This window comes from Ahaetulla prasina, chromosome 3, assembly GCF_028640845.1.
Source record: "Ahaetulla prasina isolate Xishuangbanna chromosome 3, ASM2864084v1, whole genome shotgun sequence".
NCBI classification, from domain to species: Eukaryota; Metazoa; Chordata; class Lepidosauria; order Squamata; family Colubridae; genus Ahaetulla; species Ahaetulla prasina.
In genome coordinates this window covers 231,152,644-231,167,482 of record NC_080541.1, presented here as the reverse complement: position 1 = coordinate 231,167,482, position 14,839 = coordinate 231,152,644, and the positions used below count along the sequence as shown (strand labels likewise).

At 47.9% G+C, this 14,839-nt stretch overlaps 2 protein-coding genes across 2 annotated transcripts in view; one reads left to right on the top strand and one right to left on the bottom strand.

Moving 5' to 3' along the window:
- The window catches only part of CTSA (cathepsin A), a 29,010-nt gene extending 21,051 nt beyond the window's left edge, over nt 1–7,959 (bottom strand). Inside the window, exon 1 of the mRNA XM_058176007.1 lies at nt 7,696–7,959. The gene's annotated coding sequence lies outside the window, so the exon portion shown is untranslated. The remainder of the gene's footprint in view (nt 1–7,695) is intronic.
- Nucleotides 680–3,773, top strand: SPATA25 (spermatogenesis associated 25). Its single transcript, XM_058176734.1, has 2 exons — nt 680–740; nt 2,994–3,773. Exons 1-2 carry the CDS (start codon nt 680–682, stop codon nt 3,770–3,772), a joined length of 840 nt encoding a protein of 279 aa, XP_058032717.1. The 3' UTR covers nt 3,773.
- Nucleotides 7,960–14,839: the final 6,880 nt, after the last annotated feature.

The window sequence follows — 14,839 nt, the reverse complement described above, 5'->3', positions numbered from 1 at the left end:
TCATCCTGTGCTGGAGAAAGGTGGGTTCCCTCATAAGGCTGGGAGAACCCCGATTGCGATTTTAAGAAAGCATATATGAAACAAACAAAACGTTAAAAAGTTATGACATTTATGTAGTTACTTAATCAAGAATATCTATATTATATTAAAGTAACCAAAATATCTTCTCAGTCCCCAAGGCATGTCACAACTTTGGAGCACCCCTAATGTTTGGAAATTAAAAATTGAAAAACGTGGCACGCCCTAAATAGGTTTCTTGATTGCATAAGAAGAACATTCCTTACAGGAATTAAGGTACAGATGTTACAAAAATTCTTCTACACGCATCTTGTGGTTATGCTCACATGCTCAGCTATAAGCTTGTGATTCCCTTCTCAAGGTCTCCACAGCTCTGAAGGCCTGCTAAGGCCTGGATTTTATCTCTGCCACTTCAACCTGTGAATCTTCAGAGCGATCATCAGAATTACCAAATCCTGATCAACAACACCTCTTGAGGAAGGTTTGGGTTGGGGGGAGGGGGCGGAGGCCACCTGAGCACCAGAGCAGAGACCTGCTGGTGGCCACGCAGCGGCCCTGTGTGACATAAGGCCCACACCCTGTGATGCTGGTTCTAGAATGGGGGGGGCACTCGGGGTGGCCAGAGGACGGCACTGGCACTGACCAGGTTGCAGCATAGATGATGGCCTTTTGTGGGGGCCTGGAAAAAGCTTCCTCGGCCTCCTTTGCACCCTCCCACCAAGGTATTGCTGCCCCCCCAAAACAGTTTGAACTTGGCTTGGCAGCCGTGCCAGAAGGGTCTAGAAATGGGGATCCCCAGCAGAGTGTGGGGCGCTGCAGAGACACCGGCCCCAGCCGTTTCCGTGACCTTTGCATGATCAGGACATGAGTGGGCTGGTTTGTGGGCGTGGAACCCCCCCCCCCATGTGCCCTGCTAGGCTCGGCTCTTTTCCAAGGGGCAGGGTTGGGGGTTTTGACTCTGACTAGAACCAAAGGGGCTTCTTTCCCAAGTCTCTTTAGCCAGACTGACTAAGAAAGGGACAGGACAGAAGCAGCCGCCGCCGCCACCCCTCCACCTCCCTTCCAGGACAACGGAAGCTCAAAAGAACTCTGGGTGGGATCCTTTCCCCTTTCGCTGCTTTTCCTTGGAGTGGCAGCTGGATGGGTCCAGTCGCTAAGCAGAGGGTTTATGGGTGTGTGTGTGTGTGTTATTGTACCCTTTCCTGAATCCTTCTCAGCCTGGGGAGCCACCATTGCAGACCCAGAGAAACTGTGTGTGTGTGTGGGGGGGGGGGGTTAGAAGGGAGGCCATCTCCAAAAACAATTGATTTCTTGTTTTTCTTTGAAATCATTTCTCATCCAAGAAGCTTCTTCGGGGAGTTCTGAAGTTAGAACTAAAGAAGTTTTTTGGATGAGAAGCAAAACGTTTTCAAAGAAAATACCAAGAAAGTCCAGTTGCCTTTTGGAAAAAGGGCCTTTGGGACAACCAGGACCTGCAGGATGGAGAATCTCCATAGATGTTTAAAGCGTCAGTTAAGAGACCCCCTTTATGAGGGGGTCTTTTACCCTTTTCCAAATCCTTGTCAGCCTGGGAAGCCACCATTATAGCTGGAGAAAATGGGAAGGCTTAGAAGAGACCCAGCAGGATGAAATGGGAACTGGGGACTAACCCTCATCAGAAGCACTTGAAGAAGCTGACCCGATTTCACTTGCAAAAGAGCAGCCTCTCGTGTGTGTGTGTGTGTGTGTGTGTGTGTGTGTGTGTGTGTGTGTGTGATGGGCAATTAGCAGAATTACCACAAATATCTAAAAGATGAACTGGTGAGGAGAAGAGGGAGGACCAGTGGGTCAAAATGAAAATAAAGGAAAATGAATATCAAAAGACATTCGTCGGCTGTGGGAGAGACTAACTGGTAGCACAGCCTACCTAAAATAGGTTGGCTAGGTATTTTGGGATCGATTACCTGGTCTCTAAGGCAGTGGTGAATTGTAAAATTTGTTACTACTGGTTCTGTGGGCGTGGCTTGGTGGGAGGGAGGTAATGTGATTGGGTGGGCGTGGCAAATGGATTTTTTTTAACTTTTAAAAGCATTTTTTCTACAACCTCTTTGGCCGAAGAAGTTGTAAAAAAATGTTTTTAAAAGGCTCTGACGATCCCAGCTGAACCGCACAATCATCAGAGGCTTTTCTTTTTACTTTTAAAAGCATTTTTTGGGCCGAAGAAAAAATGCTTTTAAAAGTAAAAAAAACCAAACAAACTGATGATCGCGCAGCTCAACCGGGCATGGGGGCGGGGAACAGGGATTTTTGCTACCAGTTCTCCAAACCACCCGCCGCCATTGCTACCGGATCGAGCGATCCAGTCCGAACTGGGACCATTTCACCCCTGCTCTAAGGTCCCTTCTCCATATATTCCATTCTCCTACACCTCCTAGAGAAAGCAGCTGTTCTCCAATTGCCTGAGACTGGTCTGCCAAGGCAGCTGGAGAGCAGAATCTGCTTAGATGGCCCCATATCCCTTAGTATTCCTTATGGGCAGAAATATACCTGCTGGGCCCCAGCTGGCACAGGCCATGCCCATCCAACTTCACCCAGGAGACTGGCGTTCTGTCAGCATTCAGTGGGACTCTGCTGCTCTTCCTGGACTCACAGGCTGAGGAGTGATGGCTGTTTCAATGGGGCACCCCACACCCCACGCCTCTTACACTCTTTGCCAGCTCCCGAGGTGGGCAACTAATTGGGTGCAAATGACAGAAAAGGCTTCTGCTGGTTCCTGGCCTCTCCCTCTGAGGAAGAGGTTTGAGCGAGAGAAGTTGCAGGGAGTGGAAATTGTGTTTGTGCCCAGAAGTGCCCGGGGGTCTGGGCTCCCCCTTTCCGGCTGACCTGCTGAAAGAGGGGGGGGGATATTATCCTTCAGCTGCCCTCATCCCCTGTGCTTGATTGCATCGGTGGACAACAGGGCAGACTCTCAAGCAGGCATGTTGTCCCCTGAACAGGAGAACCGACCGCCAGTGGCAGCAGCAGCAGCAGCAGCAGCGAGTCCAGAGAGGCCCCACGGAGTCGGCTGAGCCCCTTTGCCCAGGTGCCACGGGAGGCCTCTCCTCAGGCTGGCACCCCCTGCCCCCCGGGGCTCCTGCGAAGGAAACTGCAGGCCAAGCAGACGAGTCCTCTGCAGGGCGGTGCCACGCGGCTTCCCTCAGTGCCCAGCCTCGCCCAGTCGTGCCTGGCCTCAGGGGCCCTCCAGCAGGGGAGCACTGACCCTTGGGAGCCCCCTCGGGGTTCCTGCTGCAGGCTCCCCCTCCAGAACGTGGCCCAGGAGTTCCCGCTGGAGCACCCGGCCGACCGGTGGCTCTACCTCCCCTCGGGGCCCCCGCAGCAGCAGTCCCCGAGCTCTGGTGGGGACTTTACCCTGGCCCAGTGGGGCTTCTTGCCCAGCGGGGGGGTCTTCGTGATGTCGACCAAGCTGAACAGAGACAGGGATGCCCAGCCCAGACTGCCCTGGCCCCCCAACATCTGCATCCTGACCCTGGCCATGATGATCGCGGGCATCCCCACCATCCCCGTGCCCGGCGTGCGTGAGGAAGACATGATCCATGCCGCCCAGTGTTTCATGGCAGAGAACCTGGACCCCGGCGAGGGTCCAGAGGAAGGGGCCCCGAGGAGGCAGTGGGCGGCCTTCCAGCGCCTCGGGTCCTCCTGCAAGAGGGACCGGCAGCGCAGGCGAGCGACCCACCGGAGCCTCCTGCCTCTGTTCCTGGCCCAGCTGGAGAAGTAACAGCCGGAGACTCCCTCCTCGGGGGGGGGGAGGGGGGGGCCTGAGAAGCCGACATAAAGGAATGGAAAAAAACCAGACCTTTGCTGCCCTTTGTGTCCCTGATCCTGCGCCCCAATTTGGCTGCTGGTGCCAGCCCTTCCCAGCTGGCTTGCCTTGACCTCCCTGCGACCGTTCCTGCCCAGGCTTGTCCTTCGTGACCAGGCCGCTCTCCACGCAGGGCTGCCGGGAGCCCCCCAACCTCTGATTGGGGTCAGGAATGATCAGGAGGCAGGGACCGGTCGGGGAGACTGTTATCAAGGGGTCCTCAGAGCTTGGAAGGCCCCATTTGGTGGGGGGGAGGAATGAACAGGAGGCGAAGGCTGGAGGAGACCTTCCCTGCCCAGCTGGAGGTGCTCTGACCCAGAGACGAGGGGTGAGCCTTGTGCCTGTCCTTCAGGACTGGCTGCTGCTCCCCTTTCTCCCCACCAGCAAAGCCCATCAGTCTGTCTGGGGCTGCCCTGGCTCAGAGCTCTGGGGTTAGAAAACACACTGAAGTAGTCCTCCACTTACGACTACAAGTAGGATCAGAATTTACATTGCTAAGAAAAGTGGCTGTTAAGTGAACCAGGCCTGATTTTATGACCCGTCTTGCCATGATAAGCGAATCACTGCAGTCGTTAAGTGAGTCAGTGGTTGTTAAGCAAATCTGGCTTCCCTCGTTGACTTTGCTTGTCAGAAGCCGGCTGGGAAGGTCACCAATCACACGACCCCAGGACGCTTCGAGTGCCGTACCTCCCTGCCAGCTGCCAACCCCCCAAGGTTGGATGATTGGCCCACGGGGATGCTGTCGTGACAGTCATAAGTGTGAGGACAGACCATAAGTAACTTTTTTCAGTCCATTGTAACTAAGCAAATGGTTGTGACTTGAGGATTACCTGTATCATCAAAAAATATTTGCAGATCCCTCGCATCCTGGACATAAACTGTTTCAACTCCTACCCTCAAAACGACGCTATAGAGCACTGCACACCAGAACAACTAGACACAAGAACAGTTTTTTCCCCAAGGCCATCACTCTGCTAAACAAATAATTCCCTCAACACTGTCAAACTATTTACTAAATCTGCACTACTATTAATCTTCTCATAGTTCCCATCACCAATCTCTTTCCACTTATGACTGTATGACTATAACTTTGTTGCTGGCAATCCTTATGATTTATATTGATATATTGACCATCATTTGTGTTGTAAATGTTGTACCTTGATAAACGTATCTTTTCTTTTATGTACACTGAGAGCATATGCACCAAGACAAATTCCTTGTGTGTCCAATCACACTTGGCCAATAAAAATTCTATTCTATTCTATTCTATCAGACATTTATCCAACAATTCATCCTGGGAACTTCTCAAGATTTCCAGCAGGTCATCAGGATCAGCCCACCCTGGCTAGAAGCCCCCCCCCTCATCCTTTGGGTCACTCCTCCCTGCTGCAAATCCTTTCCCTCTGACCCCAAGAGGAAACTGGACTTTCTTGCTTTTCTTTGAAGACGTTTTGCTTCTCATCCAAGAAGCTTCTTCAACTCTGACCAGATGGAGGGGAAGGGAAGGATTTATACTCCTTGCAGACAGTTGCATACAAATCCTTCCATCCTCTACCATCCAGTCAGAGCTGAAGAAGCTTCTTGGATGAGAAGCAAAATGTCTTCAAAGAAAAACAAGGAAATCCAGTTGCCTCTTGAAAAAGCACCTTTGGGACAACCATGATTCCAGAGACCTCTCCTTCTGAGTTCAGCACAGCTCAGGTGTGTCTGCCCAGCAGCTGGAAAGTGTTGGAAACGGCAGGTGGAACAGTTGAAGCAGAATAACAGAGTTGGAACGGAGCTCAGAGCTCTTCCACGCCAGCCTCTCTGCTCAAATAAGAAACTCTGAACTATTTCAGACAAATGGCTGGGCAAACTTCTTAAAAAAAGCACCTACAACTTCTGAAGGCAGCCCATCCCACTGATTAATTGTTCTTTCAGGGCCCTTATTTTTTTTTAATTTATTTATTTTATCATAACAGTATATATAAGCATTAACATGAAATAACTATATAATATATAAGCATATATATGAGCAAAAGTATGCAATAACTATATTAATTGGATATAATGAAAGGAAACAATAGGACAGGAACGGTAGGCACTTTTGTGCTCTTATGCCCGCCCCTTATAGTCCTCTTAGGAATGGGGTGAGGTCAATGGTAGACAGTCTTTGGTTAAAGCTTTGGGGATTTTGGGAAGAGACCACAGAGTCAGGTAGTGTGTTCCAAGTGTTAATAACTCTGTTACAGAAGTCATATTTTCTGCAATCAAGATTGAAGCGGTTAACATTAAGCTTAAATCTATTGTTTGCTCTTGTATTGTTGTGATTGAAGCTGAAGTTCTAGGTTGCTTCTCTGCTTGATGGGTTTCCATCCATTGCTTCTTGTCCTGCCTTCAAGGGCTTTGGAGGATAGCTTGACCGCCACCCCTTCTTTGTGCAGCCCCTCAAATACTGGAAGACTGCTTTCATCTCACTTCTAGTCCTTCTTTTATTTATTTATTTATTTATTTATTTATTTATTTATTTATTTATTTATTTATTTATTTTTCGTATTTTTATACCGCCCTATCTCCTTAGGGACTCAGGGCGGTTCACAGCCGAATAAAAATATACATATAAATACAAAATAAAACATCAGTTAAAAAACTTATTACAAATGGCCGAATAATTAAAAATAACAATATACATATAAACATTTAATGTTTATACATATACATACATATATACATTTAAAACCAATTTAAATTTTAAAATCTAATCCAGTCCTGCGCAGATGAATAGATGTGTTTTAAGCTCGTGGCGGAAGGTTCGGAGGTCAGGAAGTTGACGAAGTCCTGGGGGAAGTTCGTTCCAGAGGGCGGGAGCCCCCACAGAGAAGGCCCTTCCCCTGGGCGTCACCAGCCGGCATTGTCTAGCCGACGGCACCCTGAAGAGTCCCTCTCTGTGAGAGCGCACGGGTCGGTGGGAGGCATTCGGTGGCAGCAGACGGTCCTGTAAATAACCCGGCCCTATGCCAACTTACATTTTCTCTAGACCGGCCAAATCCAAATCCCGCAGCCGTTCTTCATATGTTTTAGTCTCCAGGCCTTTAATCATCTTAGTTGCTCTTCTCTGCATTGTTTCCAAATTCTCAACATTCATTTAGTGAATGTTCAAAGTTACAACAGCACTGACTTATGACTGTTTTTCACACTTACAACTGTTGCACCATCCCTCTGGTCACGTGATCCAAATTGGGATGCTTGGCAACTGACTCATATTTACGACGGTTTCAATGTCCCCAGGTCACGTGATCCCCTTTTGTGACTTCTGACAAGCAAAGACAATGGGGAACCCGGATTTGCTTAACAACCATCTGACTCACTTAACAACTGCAGATTCACTTTAACTGTGGCACAAAAGGTTGTAAAATTCACTTAACAAATGTTTCACTTAGCAACAAAAGCTTTGGCCTTGGTTATGGTTATAAGTCGAGGCTTACCTGTGCCGGCTGCCTCCTTCCCAAGGCCTGGGTCTTTTCGTCTTGGTGAGCCTGGGTGGGTGTGGGGGCATCACAAAAACATCCCTTGCATTTTTCTCCAGTTACCGTCCGTGTGTGCGTGTGCACCCGGCATCCCTCCAGGTGTCCAGAACAGCGTTTCCGGGTGGAATTCCAGGGAGACACGGGAGATCGCGCCCGTCCAGCCTCGCCAACTTTCACATCTGTGGAAACCCTCCCACTGCAGCCTCCACGCCTGAGCCGCCCCAGCAGCGAGTCTCCCCCGGATCCTCCCAAGCCTGGGAGCAGCCGCCCATCTCGGCACCCATCAGCCCCGGGCTGAGTCCGGCCGCCCTCGTCCCCTCCCCGGGTCCTCACCTGAGTCCGCCCCCTCTTCGACGGGCAAACTTCAGCACGCGGGATTGGCAGGCGCCGCTCGTCGCCTAGGAGACGGGAGCGAGGCTGGGTGGCGGCGGTGATGGCTTCGGGACCGAGAGACGCGTGTCCTAAACCGGCCTTGGACCGCAACGCCGTTCCCCCGTCCCGGCCCCTGCTCCAAGGCTTGGCCGGGTCCCCGAAGGGCGCCTGGGCAGCTGCTGCCTCGCCCCCCGTTAGCCCGGAGAGCCGGCCGGAGCTGCGCGATCCTCCGTTTTTTTATGGAGCGAATAAAGAGAAACCCACCTCGGGCGTGGAAGCAGAACGGCCGGCACAGGGAAGCATCTGCGGGAGGGAACCGCCTGGGGAAGGGGCGCGGCTGCCGGGCAGCCCAACACCCGCCGTTCCGGGCGAGCCGTCGCGAAAGGAAGGGACGGGGGTTGGAGGGCATAATCCCCTTGGTGGGGATAAGAGCCGGGGCTTTGGGCCGCTGCCCATCTTCTACCCTATAAACTCGAGACTTACAGATTAAGAGAGTTGGAAGGGACTGACTCCTCCCCCTTTCCCAGCTTTCAAAGACCGCAAAGTGGCCAAGGCCATTGCGGGCTGAGGGTCCGGCCGAGAACCGGCTTGCTTGCTCCCCACATCGAATAAACTCCGCTCCGGGGGATCTTCTGGCCAGGCACCAGGTCCCGAAAGGCGTTGCACCCGAAGTGTCCGTCCGTTCAGACTCCGAGCCTCTCTCGAGGACACCCAGTTCCCTGGCCCACCTAAAAACTTTTTCCATCAAAACCACGGAAAACAAAAGGGCAGCTCTGAATGTTTCTCTGACTGCCAAAATTTGCTTGTAAAAAAAACATACAAAGGATGAGAGTCTGCAGGCTCTTCTCTTTGGAAGGAACAAGCAAGCAGGCAAACCTGCTACCCACAGGGTGGGGGTGCAGATCATTGGTGGGTTTCAGCAGGTTCTGACCAATTCAGGAGAACACAGCAGCCTGCAATTACCGCAGGTTCAAGCCCGGCCCAAGGTTGACTCAGCCTTCCATCCTTTATAAGGTAGGTAAAATGAGGACCCAGATTGTTGGGGGGGGCAATAAGTTGACTTTGTAAATATACAAATAGAATGAGACTATTGCCTTCTACACTGTAAGCCGCCCTGAGTCTTCGGAGAAGGGCGGGATATAAATGTAAATTAAAAAAAAAAAAAAAACGATAGCAGAAATTTTGAGTAGTTTGGAGAGCCGGTAGTAAAAATTCTGACTGGCCCAGCCTCCATCTATTCTCGTGCCTCCCGAGTCCCAGCTGATTGGGAGGAAATGGGGATTTTGCAGTGTCCTTCCCCTGCCACGCCCACCAAGCCACACCCACAGAACCGGTAGTAAAAAAATTTGAACCTGGCCCAGCCCCCATCTATTCTCGTGCCTCCCGAGTCCCAGCTGATTGGGAGGAAATGGGGATTTTGCAGTGTCCTTCCCCTGCCACGCCCACCAAGCCACACCCACAGAACCGGTAGTAAAAAAATTTGAACCTGGACTTGATGAGACAGGGAGCTGCCCAGAGTTTGTTGTAAAATAGGCACCTATAACAATGTTTTAAATAAATGAGTGATGCCAAACCATAGTTTAGCTGACTGTAGCCAGCTGAAAGAGCTCAGCCAAACAATAAATGCAGATGTGGTTCACAGGGTCAGGGTTCCATTGAAGATGGCCCAGACCAACCCCATTGTTCTGCTGTAGTGTCACCAGGAGGCAGCACTGAGCCAGGTTTCATCAGTGCCAAGATGCTAAATGGATTTAGAGGTCCTCGACTTGCAACAGTTCATTTAGTGACACTTCAAAGTTACAATGGCAGTGTAGAGTGACTTATGACTGTTTTTCACACAGCCATTGTAGTATTCCCATGGTCATGTGATCAAAATTCAGATGCTTGGCAACTGACTCATATTTAAGACCGTTGTAGTGTCCTGGGGTCACGTGATCCCCTTTTGCAACTTTCTTACAAGCAAAGTCAAGGGGGAAACCAGATTCACTTAACAACCATGTATCCAACTTAACTGCAGGAATTCACTTACAACTGGGTCACAAAAGTTCCAAAAAGGAGGCAAAATTCAGTTAACAAATGTTTCACTTAGCAACAAAAATGTGGGGTCAATTGTGGTTGTAGGTCAAAGACTACCTGTATAATCTTTGGTTTGTAGACTGGGAAATCCCCAAACCACCTTGCCAAAAAACAATGTATCTGGCTGTAAAGTCCTCAGGAATTAAGCATGATTCAGAGCAGACCCTCTTTATATAATAATAAACCGAAACATACAATTTATTGACATCGCGGTACCAGGAGAAAGAAAAGGAACTGGAAAAAATCATGAAATATCACAATCTGGCCATCAAAACTACACAGCTATGGATGAAACATGTAACAGTGATACCCACTATCATAAGGTCACTTGGTACCATGTCCAAGAATTTTATAAGATACATCAACAAATTGCAGCTTCCTGCAATAACAGCAGTGGAACTGCAAAAAACTGCGCTACTTGGAACATCAGATATTTTAAGAAGATACTTGGTTGATATCTAGAACACTGGCAGCAACCCGTATCAACCATTAGCACCAGTCAATGGTATTTGTGACGCATTTTTGAATGTTCAGTTGACTGAGTTTCATGTTTAATGAATAAAGTAAATAATGATGATGATGATGGTAGGAGAAAAAGCTGAAGAACAGCAAGTTCAAGAAACATCTGATAAAAAAATATGGGCTCAGCATAAGAAAAATTGACGAAGCATTGGAAATTGTGAAGCAGCAGATAACAGCAACAGCAAGAAAAATTGAAAGATACGAAGCCAGAATCATCCAGTACAAACAAAATCAATTGTTCCAATCAGATCAAAGTTGGTTCTATCAGAGTTTGAATCAGATGGGGAATACGAAAATTGAAAAACCTGAGAAAACGGCAACTACTCAGTTTTGGAAAGACCTGTGGGAAACTCAGAAAGGTTATAACAAAAATGCTGGGTGGATCAGAGATTTTGAGATGAAATTCTCCAAGAACAAAATGGACCAACTGAAAATAACTACTGAAATGATAAGCAACAGAGTGAAGAAAGTCAAGAACTGGACATCGCCTGGCAATGATCAACTGCATGGCTTTTGGCTCAAATACCTTACCAGCCTGCACGGAAGAATGGCCGAACAATTCAATGAGATGCTGCAGACAGGAAACATCAGTGAATGGTTAACAGCTGGGAAAACTTACCTGATACAGAAGGATCCAGCAAAAGGGGCAACACTTGCAAATTACAGGCCAATAACATATCTGCCAATAACATGCTCAAGCTGCTGACTGGCATCATAGCTGATAGGATCCAGGACTGTCTAGAAGCAAATAACATCTTGCCAGTAGAGCAAAAAGGAAACAAATGAGGAAGCAGAGGAACAAAAGATCAGCTCCTGATTGACAAGATGATTCTAGAGAACTGCAAAAGCAGAAAAACAAATCTGCATACAACTTGGATGGACTACAAGAAAGCCTTTGATTCACTACCGCACAGCTGGATCATCAAATGCCTGGACGTCTCGGAATACGCAAGTGCATTGGTAATCTCATTGCAAATGTGATGAACCACTGGAAAACAAGTTTATTGGAAGTGAAAGCTATGAAATGGTCAACATGAGAAGAGGGATTTTCCAGGGTGATTCTTTGTCACCTCTGCTGTTCACCATCGCTATGACCACCCCCCGTCAACAATTTTACAGAAAACTAACCTGGGCTATCAAACTGCTAAAAATTCACAGAAAATCTCTCACTTGCTATACATGGATGACCTGAAGTTATATGGAAAATCAGAAATTGAAATCCAATCACTGACCAACACAGTTCGAGTTTTCAGCACTGACATCAGCATGGAGTTCGGCCTGGACAAATGCGCCACAGTGGCACTGAAGAAAGGGAAGATCGTAGAAAGTGATGGAATTGAAATGCCCAATGGAAAAACCATCAAGTGCCACCAACCCGAAGGCTATAATTACCTGGGCCTACTGCAGCTGGACAACATCAAGCATGGGCAAATGAAAAATGTGGTCAGCAAAGAATACATACAAAGGGTCAAGAAACTTCTAAAAAGCAAACTGAATGGCGGTAACACCATCAAGGCTATAAACAGCTGGCCATACCCATCATCAGATATACTGCTGGGATTGTAAACTGGACACAGGCAGAGCTGGACAGCCTGGATAGGAAAACAAGAAAACTGATGACCATATACTATGCGCTGCACCTGCATAGTGATGTCGACAGGCTATATTTGCCCAGAAAAGTAGGTGGCAGAGGACTTTTGCAAGTGAAGCAGACAGTCAAAGAAGAGAAACATGCTCTGGCAGATTATATGAAAGACAGTGTTAAACTAGCTTTGATGGAGGTCAAAAAGAGGAAGCTGCTAAAAGTACTGCAAACCAAGTATCAATATAGGAAATCAGTGATGCAAACGTGAGTTGACTGCTGGTGCAACAAAGCGCTGCTTGGACAGTTCCTTGGCAAGATCCAAGGAAAAGTAGATAAGGAAAAGACCTAGTTATGGCTGACCAATGGAACACTGAAGAAAGAAACGGAAGGCCTGATTCTTGGAGCCCAAGAACAACCCATCAGAACGAATGTAATCAAAGCCAGAATAGAAAAATCTGCTGATGACCCCAAATGCAGACTCTGCAAAGAAGTGGATGAAACCATTGATCATATACTGAGCTGCAGCAAGACAATAGCTCAGACTGACTACAAACAATGTCACAACACAGTTGCTCAGATGGTCCATTGGAACTTGTGTCACAACTACCATCTCCGCCAATACATCACGCAGTCTTAAACGCTTGGGAAGTGTTTGACTAGTGATTAGTGTCCAGCATAGTTATCTTGTTTGCTGTGTATACTGTCATTTTGTGTATAATAATAATGGTAATAATAACAGATTAACAGAGCTGGAAGGGACCTTGTAGGTCATCCAGTCCATCCCCCCGCTCAAGCAGGAGACCCTACACCATTTCTGACAGATGGCAGTCCAGTCTCTTCTTGAAAGCCTCCAGTGATGAAGCTCCCACAACTTCTGAAGGCAACTTCTGTTCCATTGGTTGATTGCTCTCATGGTCAGAAAATTTCTTCTTATTTCTAGGTTGAATCTCTTCTTGATCAGTTTCCATTCATTGTTCCTTGTTCGGACTAGGTGACCTACAAGGTCCCTTCCAACTCTGGGGTTGGCACTCTGGACAAATGAGGATTGCCTCTCACCATTACACCTGTTCAGGGGCAGGGAACTGGTGCTGCCACCTCTTCAGAAAGCTGATAACCATCTCCAGAGAGCTGCCAAGGGCCAGGCTACCTCCCTCTATGGGTTTGGCAGGTTGGGAAGAATATGTATAATCACAGCAGCTGAGACTCACCCTAATGGGGGAAACACGCCTCCTGAATAGGACGAGTGTGAGCAAGATCACACTAAGATTATTACGGGATGCTATGAAATGTTACATATTAAAGTTACTGAGCATGCATTTTTCATCAAAGATGTGTTAAGTGATACTAAGCAATGAAAGAAGTTATTCCAAACACCAGATGTTTGAACTGTATATAAAGTGATTCTCTACCTCTCTCTCTTTTTGGAGTGTTGTGCACATAAATAAAGAAGTTTTAATTCAGTGTCCTCCCAGCCTTTTTGATTCTGTGGAAGGGGATTTTTTCCTGTAGACTGGGGGTCCGCTGCCAGGATCCCATGTGTGTGTAGAAGGGGCTTCGCTCACTTGCAAAGCCCAATTCCTGGTGGGCCATGGACACCAGGACAATCCACAACCTGGAGGTCGGGACCCCCATTTTAATCTACCTTTCCAGGTGGGTTCTATTTGTGGAAGGCATATTAGACTAATAGATCTTACTGGCATTTATGGTTAACAGCCAGCTAATATTGTCCTCCCCAAATCATCTCTTTGGAAGCCCAACCGCTGCCCTGAGGAACATTATTCTCCAAACACATCATGGAATGTGCTAGATTCTCCAGTTAGATTGGAGGAAGGTGGCAAGAGGAAGCCCAGCTTAAAAGTCCTTCGACTGCAGAAAGCCTGGCCCCTCTGAGAATCCTTGAAGCCTTATCTGATAGTTCCCAAGGGAATGCAGTCACTCCAGTGAGATTCTTGTAACATAGATAACTAACAATAAAGCTGCCCTTGAGACTATTCATAAGTGGTTCTGCTTGCTTGCACCCGACACTGAGCAAGATTTGAAGGCGGTGCTGCTATAGGCTTCTGGCATCTGCACCCAGCAAAGCCTCAGGCCAAAGCTCTGCTTAAAATAAGCTGTTTCTTTAACAGCAGATAAGGAGAAAAGCTGGGAAATGATGTCTGAACCAAGGGCAGTGGACCAGATTTGGCCAAAGCTTGTCATGCTTAGATCCCAGAACTGAAGGTCCCACATTGTTTTCCATACACTGCAAACCCCACTGCTATCACATCTTGCCTTATTAAGAAGGTCCCGTGAAATGTCATGGAATTTCTGTCCTATGCAGGTCAGGTCATGTTGCGTCCTGCGGCTTTCTCAGACTTCCTGAACTGCAAGCACTGATGGGGACACAGGAAGAATACAATTTTATTGCTCAGAAGCTAAAGAGGAACCTCGGAGCTCTCTGACATTCTGGGGATTAAGAATCTTATAAACAGAAGAACACGGCCACTGACATCCACTGAAGATGTTACCTAGCCTAAAGGTTAATGAAATGTTCGCAAAACCAACCCACAAGCTCAGAGAACAAACCTTCCCCTTAATTAAGAATCTTCCCAGCGACTTTCTCTCCCTCCTTTTTAAGGTCACAGTCCAAATATCAACAATTATCTTAAGGGAGGAGATGTGCTCTTTCTGTCCTTTCTGCAGAAACAGATTTCCCAGCTCCGAGAACCTGGATTCTGTCCCCTTGTTCCTCAGGGGCTGTCGCTTCCAGTCCCCCTAGATGCCTGTGGGAAAAGAGGAAAGGAAAAGAAAAAAGGGAGAAAGAAAGGGGAAGAAAGAATAGGGAAAGAAAATGAGAAGAAAGAGAAAGAGAAGAAGAAAGGAAGATAAAGAAAAGAAAGAAGAAAGAGAAAGAAAAACAAGGGAAGGGAAGGAGAAAGAAAA

What these genes read in the sequence shown, in the direction of transcription:
- SPATA25 (XM_058176734.1), top strand. Translation starts at nt 680, where the DNA reads ATGGCCTTTTGTGGGGGCCTGGAAAAAGCTTCCTCGGCCTCCTTTGCA. An exon ending in CTTTGCACCCTCCCACCAAG is followed by an intron (nt 741 to 2,993) that starts GTATTGCTGCCC and finishes TCCCCTGAACAG; the next exon opens with GAGAACCGACCGCCAGTGGC.